We start from the raw sequence: 10,082 nt of genomic DNA, 5'->3' as shown, positions 1-10,082 counted from the left end.
TATCTCAGTACAAAGTCTGTGTTGTCACGCTTGAGTACAGGAACATAAGGCGTCACCCCGCCCATTTTCAAACTACTGCATTTTTTACTTTCAAAAAAAAACTGCAATCAACTGTCATGTAAGTCACATAGTGAGGAATTGCATAACAAAAAATCGGTTAGTAAAGAAGAGTGTTCAGATCTGGAAATCACACAGCCAAAACACAATTATGTTTCACAATTTAATAACATGGGAAAAAAATATCACAATAAATTATGGTTTTCTTTCTTTCAAATTTTAAAGTCATTTTCAATGTCCAAATAAAAAAAACAAAACAATCCAGCATGGATAAAACCAATGAGTAAAGCAATATCATTGTAAACCCAGTATGAGAATTTTCTTGTCACAATCTGGGAGGTAGGGTGTCATTTCTTTCCATGCATACTAGGTGCCATTATGGAAATGAACTTTGAGGACCTGTGATAGAATAATACTTGCTCCTAGACTTAAGCTTTCTGAAAAGAGCATTAATAAACATGTATTCGTATGAAAAGGTTTTCTACTTTAAAATTTATCAGTTTTTCATGTAATAAAAAAAAAACAAAACAATCCCTTAAAAGGTCCCTACCTCTGTTACAACACAGGACCCCAAAGCACCAATGCCACCATCCTATCACATGTAAGGATTATGATAACCAATTGTCAGATCTGTACAAGATCAGGTTGACAAAACAAGCCACAAAGGACACACAGGCAACAATTATTTAAATAGACAAGTAATTCCAAGTGTCAATTGTGACAATGAACAACAAGTATCTTCTGTATTAATAAATACACATTCAGAGTGATTCATGCACCCACTCACACAGCAGCAGCTATAACCTCATACATTCTTTGGGAAGTTCAGTGATCCCAATGGAATGTGCAATGGTAAAACTAAATCACTTCCTTTTTCCTTATGGTAAGATCAAATACCCCATATTGTTCGAGAACCTTAAGGCTGAAACCATACATGCAAGTTTTAATGCAGTTACTGAGCCACAGCCAAAAGCAATTGCAAATACAATGGAAGGTACGTATCCTTCCTGCTGGATCCACTTCTTGCTTTGGCCCAAAAAACTGCACCACAAAGTTGCTCAAAAACTGTGTGTTTTCAGTGTCGAGGCCACTCCCACATCGCAAAATTTTGCATTAGTATTTGAAAGACAAAATAGGTCCAACACATGAAAGTGCTTCAAATCCTCCCATTATAGATTCTCTTTTTGTAGGTTCCTCTTCTGGGTTTGGATGGCAAATACAGATGCAAAATACTGCCCAAATACTAACACTGTGAAAGTGGCTTAAAGTACAAAAAAAAATAAAAATCCTGCAGTTTCCTACTACAGTAATGTGCCTAAGGGTTGAGATTCCAGTAATGTCAGCCAATTAAAGAAACTACTAGCCCAATATTTAGGGATACCATTCTGTAACTACTATCCAGAGCAGTACATTAGGCACAGAGCAGGCCAATAGAAGCGGTGACTGACTTTTCCCGAGGACTGGTTTAGAAGTAATGAAAGATCGCCAAAAACTTGTTTTATAGCCTTGATATAAATCAGTGGTAACATTTATGATGCTGAAAAGGACTTTTGGTGAGGACTCTTATGAAAAGATACCAAGGTCTTCTTTTGATTTGTAAATATTGTACATTACATGGTTTCCTAAAAAAAAAAAAAAAATGTTTTGTAATGTTTCCGTTGACAGGTGCTCCTCCTTAAGGCAGGACATATCACAAAGAGGTAAAACAAGAGTGTGTCAAATAACATTACAATTGTTACTGCTAGTACTAGTACAGGTAAGTACCAGGCCAGCAATGCAATAAAGCATCCGTTTATAGTGTCCTGCAAACTTCATATTCTAAAAGGTCACGTTTCCCATGTGTAGTCTCTGAAAGCAATCTGAATGAGGCGAAGTTCAAGCTGAAAGGCATCTGGGCGCTCCTGAGGGTTAGCCGATAGCATCTGCTGAAGCAGCTGTTTCATTCGTCGATTCATTGACTTTTTCTTTAAAGGAAGAGGAAGTTCCATTTTAGGGTTTTCCAGCAATGCCTCTCCAACAGGAACTACTTGGGTACCCCTCTGTACATAGCCACCAAGAAGCCTTTTCTTAGTGTGAGTGTCCAAAATAGTTATATGCTCCAACATAGCCCATAAAATAACTCCAAGAGCAAAAATGTCTGCTTTAGCTGTGTAATGGCCCTCCCATACTTCAGGAGCCATGTAGAAATCAGTGCCACATGCTGTGGATAAAAAGCTCTTGTTGACACTTGCAGGTTCCTCTGGATTCAGTCCTGAACTAGAGCATACCTTGCTTAATCCAAAATCAGCTACTTTCAAAGTAGGCTCGTCCATACCATCACGGGCTTTGCATACAAGAATGTTGTCAGGTTTTAGATCACGGTGTATTATTTGATTCTTGTGCAAGAATGCAAGTGCACTACTTAGCTGAAGCATGAAGCTCGTATTGGTTCGACGGCTCGGCCTCCGGGTTAAGATGTATTCATTCATATCTCCTCCATCACAGAAGTCCATCACAAACCAAAGACAGTAAGTGCTACGTGGGTCAAATGCAATCTCACCTTTCAATGACGTTTCCACCAACTAAGAAAAAAAAATAGAATTGAGGAATGAGGAAGACTCAAAATCCATACAAAGACTAATATCTAGATTTAGGGTAGGGTGTGGTGAAAGGTGGTAGGTTTTGGAAGTAAAATGCTAGAAAATATACCCTGAGAGATGTTATAGTCTCATCCATATCTCTCTCAGTCTAATTCTATAACATCTCTTTACCTCTCATATATTTGTACAGTTCATCTTCCTGGGTAACAAGAAAAATCCTGTTCTTGTTATCAATACAAATAAAGTAATAGATTTATCTGCTAACTCATATTAACTCTAATTTTGTAGAGAGTCCTTCCGAATATACTTATTTTCTCTTATCACTCTAGCATATAGATCTCCCTCTCTTCTATTCTCTCCTCCCAATTCATGAACTCTATGATGACATCTGTAAGCGCTGCACTCTACACTTCCTGGCTCCATCCACTAAAGCAGAAACATCAGAGCATTTGTAATGGAAGTAACTGCAGACATCTTCCTTGACGGGTTCTGGATATTTTAATAACATTTACCTCCCATAAAGAACTAAAGGGGAGGGGACATGCATAGAACCCAAGTCTTTCATATAAACTCTTCATGAGATAAGATATGTTATTGACAGAGAACATTGGGCTTCTCTACATTCATACTGTATTGTATAGTTAGATGTACATTTGTTGTGCTTTCACAAGAATTCAATCGCTAGCTTCTTTTTTTTTTTTTTTTTTTTTTTTAATCAAGAGTTAGAGGAACTACATCTGTCTACCAATGGTCATTTGTGAAGGAGTGGAGTCAGGCTGTGGAAAAACAGTCCTGCTGAAAACTACGACAATACCATTTCTGCCCCAGTTTTTTTTTTTCCATCCCATAAAAACTTAACTTTTGCATGACAATATAGATTTTCATGAACATAAATATTTCATTTCTAACTTGCCATGATAACACATAAGTCAAACAACATTTTTATCATGCTGTAAATTAGCCACATCTACCATCTCCTTCTTACCGGAAGATAAAGCCCAGAGCTGGATCCATGTAACATGCGTTGTACTGTGCCATCTCTCTGTAAGACACACTCCTCCAGGTGGATTACATTAGGGTGCTGACCCTGGATACTGCTCAATGCCCAAAATTCCCGTAAGGCTAATTCAACATTTTCTGGTGCCTGGCAGCGAATCTTTTTAACTGCTACCCGTTGACAAGTTCTGCGTACTAATGCCTCATATACTACTCCATAGCTGCCTCGGCCCACTTCTTTTATTAGATCATATTTGGGCTGGCTGGCGACCATCTTCAGGTTCACTGTAAAAGAGCAAAGTGCAATAAACTGTGAAGCTCTACAATTATACAGTTAACAGTACACGACAAAGGTTAAAATTACAACTGCAGATTACACAAAGTGTACATCCACACAGTCAGTAGTCGCACACTCGCCAGTGGCTAAACCAAAGCAACGTACAGTTGTGAATAAGATCATCAAGTCATATCCAAATACAGTGACAAAAACCATGCAGCGCAAAATGAGCTACACAGAATACGTCAATTTATAGAGGAGTTCATGGTCCCTGTGGCTTGCAACATTGTAGAACGGCAAGACCACCAAACACCAACTTTTCCAGCAGTTTTTACACAGCGTGTTTTGGACAAATCCACTTTTACATTTTTGTCACAAAAGTACCCCAAGACCAAGGCAACATGTTGCGAGCTCTCAGCAGGTCAGTAACCAGCTGAATCACCAAACAAAGCAAATTATAGTACTAGTAAAGACGATTTCAAGAAACCAGCAGCACAAATTGTTTTGCGCTGTGGCTCTCAGGTCTTCTCCAGCGACGATCCACCTCTACTGCACACAATATTGTGGATGCACAGTAAAGGAATTACCAGCAGTGGCATGCACAGTGGAGAAGAGCGTGCACCCTGCAAAATCATTACAGAGGGAGGAGCTGTCTCACCGGAAGAAGCCTTGATGGTAAGTATAATGGGGTGGATGGTAGGAGTAGTAGTGACGATCTGTTTTTGGAAATATATAGTCACCAGACAATCAGAACATGTCCCTGGGGTGGTCATGTGAGCGCCCCAGGAATTTGGGTAACTATCCATTTTTGATAAATTATGCTATTTAGAAAGTAGAAGGGGAAACGGGGTGTGTGTGTGTTTAGATTAGTGTAGGGGATTTCTAGTTATCCAGGAAAACCCCTTTAAGACAAAGAAAGCCAGGCATTAATCTATGCAAAGCTACCTTCCAAAAGATGGCTTGAGAGAACTTGTTTGCATATTCCTTTCCCAGAACTCCTAGTAGAGCATACATTAGACTCTACACGTTGCAAAAGCAGTCTCCATAAGGAGAAACAATAACCTTTCTAACCTTTGCAATGCAAGACTGAAAACCGTTCTAGCTGCTAGTGTAACTTGCGGATCCCATGGCGAGCAGTCACATGTGACCCTCACCAGAAGAGGTTTTGTACTTGGAAACCACAATCTTGGTATCTGTAGATTCCAACAGCTGGGATATCAATTGCTGTCTATACCGAGTAGGCCAAGGGCTGGGAGACTAAAATTTAGTTTATTTTAAAAGGAGTTTCTCAAATTAGATCCTTATTACCTTATCTGCCCTGGTATTTCACATAGATAAATTAAAGCTGTCTAACTTTTAGACAGTCTTAAATGACACCAGATTTTCCATAGCGTATGATATAGTTTGAAAATCTGGCATACTTTTAGACCGTCTAGTTTAACTTTATACCAATTATTAGTTGGCTTAGTTTCTGACAAAAACGTATGCACATTTGTGACAGACACCTTCCAGTCATGCCATACGTTTCCTACCTCTGACCTATGCTACAGATGTGACCACTTGAGAGGCACAATGACACATACTTGGTGGGACTGGTCAACGCTCTGCCCATTCTAGTCAAAACTGGCCACTCTATTCTTCTCCATCTTCCCTCACAAACTCAATAAAGGCCTCCAATCCCTCATTGAATTTCTAATTATCGCAGACGCACAGTCATCCCTAGATTATGGAAGAGCACTTCCACCCCCACAGTACACGATAGGATATAGATCTTCTACATTTGTCACACGGAGCTCAGGATGTCTGAACTTAGAAATATATGTTCTCTCTCTATATTTCTCATTACTTTCCATGGCTATGGCTCAGAATATTGACATTTTTTCTAAAACACTGAATAACTTAATTAAAATGTAAAAGCAGAATAGAAACATGTTAAAAACATTGATACGATACCTTTCTTCATGCCTTCTCTTGAATAAGCTTTCAGATCACATACATTGTCATCATGGATTTTTAGTATCATACCAGTGCGCCAAACTGTAGTTTGCATTGCGGGGGGAAAAAGCGTGTATAAGCTTCTCCTTCAGCAAGCCTAGCAACACCTAAAATACAGAGATCCAACAGGTAAAGCATGGTACCATTCTTTCCAAAAACACATATCCAGTGAAAGCCCTGATGCTAGAACTGAAGGACCCCATCTCCTTTGCTATACATGCAAGTCATAAAGAAAAGCTCTATGGAGCAGGGACAAAATATTTTTCACTACAGATCTGATTTCTAATAGCCTGCCTCTATGAATGGGGCTGAGAAGAGATGTAGGGTCAGACTCAATTCACACAAGAAGATTCTGCTTATAATGCAAGCCAAACTGATGAACCTCAAAGACTTTGTTATAGTCCTCGGAGATTATAGTAACTTGGAAGTCAAGTACAGCACTGTGATCTGTCTATGGCATATGCCACCAAAAACAGCTAATGATGTATAGATTGAATTGGGAAGTCACAGGGCATACCAATGTCATTCATTGGGTACCATCACTTTACAGCACAGCATCAGATCCCCCCTGTCTTCTATACATGGTGAGGCCCTGACTCCACATGACATTAGCATACAATACACTGCACGTCTACCATTTGCTGTATAAATGTACATACACACAAATATGGCAATCCAGGGCTGCTAGGAGACACTGAGGGCGCACACACACGTAGGCAGACACGTTAAGGCCTGTACCTACTACTACAACCCTTTGCTCTACAAAGCTTTCTATATATGCTGTTGTGCTCATACAAAGCACATCTTATTGTTACAGCATCACCACACACAGAGCTCCTCAGCTCCTTCACTGCACCTGTACGGACGTCTGGAACGGAAATGTGCCCAGGTGGCCAAGTGTCCAGAGCACATAACAGCAAACTAAGCCGAGGTCAATGAAACACGAGACATTTCCTTCCCTCTCACCTCAGCTTTCCTCTCCTGTGGCCGCCGCCATTTTGCTTCGCTCGCTCCCACAAGCGCGTGCTCGAGTCATGACGACACACAATGAAAACCCGCGCATTAGGCCCTGGGCTGGAGAGCCGCGGAGGGGCGAGGCCTAGGCAGTGACGTCACGCGTGCACTGAGAGACAGAAAGTAGTACGAAGAAGCCTGGAGGTCCGGCCGCGGGGCTCAAGGGCTCCTGCTGACTACAGTCACTATTGTACAAGACGGTTCTAGTCAGGGGTGTATTGCAATGAATGCACACAGTTCTACTAGGTCTCTTACCGAGATAGTCAGAGGGACAATTCTCTGGGACTTCTGGATGAACGCTTAACATTTGTTTGCGTAGCTGTAGGTTTAGTCTGAATATAGATAAACTGAGAAAAACGCAGCAGAATTCTGCACAAAAAAGACGTGTGCATGCTTTATACGTTATTCTCTAGGTGTTTTAGACACCGTTTCAGTGCGTCATGGGATGGTGGTGCTTGTTGAACAGGTGGTGGGATTTAAAGGGATTCAATCATTTGAATCCCATTTTTTCTCCCTAACACGTAGGAATAGTCTTAAGAAAGGCTATTATTCTCTTACCTTTAAAAGTCTTCTCTGGGCTGCCGTCTGTAGATATCCTGGTTTTCTTCAGTATGTAAAGGAGTTCTCTCGCAGCACTGGGGGCGTCCGGAAAACTCTGGTGCCGACCTCTGTCTTCTTCTGGCACACCTCTCCACAATGTCTTCTTCTGTTGGCTTTGTCTGGATTTAAAATTAACACATGAGCAGTCAGTTCTTCCATCAGACAAGCCGACTGCGCATGTCTGCGGCCATTTTCTTGTGGCCGCATATACAGTATGCTCGTGTAAGTGACCACAAGAAAATGGCCACAGACATGCGCAGTCGGCACTGCCCAATGACAGAGCTGACTGTGCATGCGTGAACTTTAACTCCAGAAGAAGACATCGCGGGGAGGTGTGCCAGAAGAAGACAGAGACCGGCGCGATTTCTCACAGCACTGGGAATGCCCCAAGTGCTGCAAAAAAACTCATTTACATACTGAAGAAAACCGGGATATCTACGGATCGGCAGCACAGAGAAGATTTCTAAGGGAGCATTCACACGATGTTACACTCGAATAGGTGTCGACATATGCGTGTATTATATTGAAAGCAATAGGAAAAAAGCCTCCCATTGATTTGAATGGGTAGTGCGCGTATGCCGGCACGCAGGCACCCATTCAAATCAATGGGAGCTGCTTGTTACGCGCTCATTCTGAACGAATTTTACATTCAGAATGAGCGGAGCGTAACATCGTGTGAATGCTCCCTAAAGGTTTCTTAAGGCTATTTCTAAGTGTTAGGGAGAAAAAAAAATGGGATTTAAATGATAGAATCCCTTTAATATGCTAAACTGTGCACAAGACAATGTGGCAACATTTTGTCAGAAACTAAGCCAACTAGTAAGTGGTGTAAGGTTAGACTAGACAGTCTAGGGGTAAGGTTGTTTCAATTATACCTATGGGAAAACTGCCGGTGTTTCTGGAGGTATAATTGACATGCTGTGATTTACAAAACCGCGCCAGTTTTGGAAATCTCAGCATGTCTGCAATATGGTTATTCCCACAAAGTGTGAATGGGATTTGCTAGAATCCCATCCACTTTGCTTTGACTGTAAAATGCTGCGTTATTGTTCACTGCGTTTATGTCATGTGGGGCCCTGGCCTAAGGGGGAGTTCACACTACTGTTGCTATTGTTCATTGCTGTCATAGGATGACAGCAATGGACATTTAGCTGTCACAGAGAACAGTCTGTTCCCATTGACACTAAAGTAAAGAATGTGACAGAACTATCTTCCATCATGTTTGTTTACCTTTGTAATGGAAGATAAAGTTCTGTTTTTTACATAAGACAGTGGCAAAGGGCTGCCCTAGTAACCTGGTACCTCTAATGCTAGGTTCACACCTGCGTTCAGCTGTCCATTCTGTGGTTTCCGTCTTCTGCATGCCAGAAGACGGAAACCACAGACCGGGTCCAGCCGTGAGCGGCGGTGAGCGTTTTATGTCCGGAACCGTAGCTCTTCTATGGTCAGGAGGGCGTTTCTGCCACTCAGTCAGAGACATCCTTCTTCACAGCACAGCCAATCGCGCTGTACTGTGAGAGCCGGGAGGAACGCCCCCTCCCTCCCTGATAATGCTCGTCTATGGACGAGTACTGCGAGCAGATGGAGGGGGCGTTCCTCCCGGCTCTCACAGCACAGCGCGATTGGCTGTGCTGTGAAGAAGGATGTCTCTGACTGAGTGGCAGAAACGCCCTTCTGGCCATAGAAGAGCTACGGTTCCAGACCGTAAGCTCTTCACACTGGGCCCACATCAGGAAAGCCGACAGTGTGCTGAACTCAGCGCACTGTCAGCTTTCCGGCAGTATATAGAACTGCCTGTGGGCAAAATGGTGAAAGGTCCTCTTTAACATTTAACTTTCTGAACATGAATGGAACATTGAACATAAACTGTTTTGAACATGGCTTCTTCTGCCTACTTCTTGCTGCTAGAGATCTGGCAGCGCTTACTCTCGCATAGCCGAGCCACATTTGGCTTAAGGAAGGAAGCAGTTGACACCCTTAGCAGGGCTTGAAGATGCTCATCAGTAAGTCTGGACTTGTACTTGGACTTATTGATGTTCAAGGTAGAGGAGAGCTTTTCGCACAAGTATGTGCTCCCAAGAAGGACACATGGTCCGCTTGAACATTCGTGAAAGCTCAGGGAAGCTGGGGAGCAATTCTCTCAAATATTGCCTGAGCTTATCTGCTTTTCCACTCACCTCCCTGAACTTGGCTTTGAGTTCAGAGTTGCACTGCAGGTCAATGAGCTCCATTTGAAGCACAAGAGGGGCATTTTGCACATCAGTGGAGAAGGATCCACACAAATTTGAAATGTGGCATCTTTCTCTATGAAGGCTTTCACTTCCGCTCTCAATTCAAAAATGTCTTCAATATGTTTCCCCCGCTGAGCCAACGTACCTTGGTGAAGTAGAGCACATCCCCATATTCTGACTCCATTTCCTCTAAAAAAGCACGAAACCTTCTGTGCTTTAAGCCCCTGGATCTGATTTGGTTGATGCATTTCACAACCAAAGACATCACATTGTCAAACTTCAGGCATTTGCTGCAAAGGGCCTGCTGATGGATAATGCAGTGCAGAGCAATGG

At 42.1% G+C, this 10,082-nt stretch overlaps 1 protein-coding gene across 1 annotated transcript; it reads right to left on the bottom strand.

Annotated features, from left to right (window-relative positions):
* Positions 1–320: 320 nt before the first annotated feature.
* On the bottom strand, positions 321–6,928 carry PDIK1L (PDLIM1 interacting kinase 1 like). The gene is made up of 4 exons (XM_075264373.1): positions 6,871–6,928; positions 5,863–6,011; positions 3,622–3,917; positions 321–2,618 (listed from the first exon to the last, which is right to left on the bottom strand). Exons 2-4 carry the CDS (start codon positions 5,957–5,959, stop codon positions 1,884–1,886), a joined length of 1,128 nt encoding a protein of 375 aa, XP_075120474.1. The 5' UTR covers positions 5,960–6,011; positions 6,871–6,928; the 3' UTR covers positions 321–1,883.
* Between the last annotated feature and the right edge of the window lie 3,154 nt (positions 6,929–10,082).

The sequence above is a fragment of the Leptodactylus fuscus genome, chromosome 2 (assembly GCF_031893055.1).
Source record: "Leptodactylus fuscus isolate aLepFus1 chromosome 2, aLepFus1.hap2, whole genome shotgun sequence".
In the NCBI taxonomy this organism is placed as follows: Eukaryota; Metazoa; Chordata; class Amphibia; order Anura; family Leptodactylidae; genus Leptodactylus; species Leptodactylus fuscus.
The sequence above is the reverse complement of the archived record's forward strand: the minus strand, read 5'-3'. Positions and strand labels throughout refer to the sequence as shown.

Coding starts and splice junctions, on each gene's coding strand:
- PDIK1L (XM_075264373.1), bottom strand. CDS start 5,959: ATGCAAACTACAGTTTGGCGCACTGGTATGATACTAAAAATCCATGAT. Junction 3,918..5,862: donor AAGAGAAGGCATGAAGAAAG/GTATCGTATCAA, acceptor GCTCTTTTACAG/TGAACCTGAAGATGGTCGCC. Junction 2,619..3,621: donor GCTCTGGGCTTTATCTTCCG/GTAAGAAGGAGA, acceptor TTTTTTTCTTAG/TTGGTGGAAACGTCATTGAA.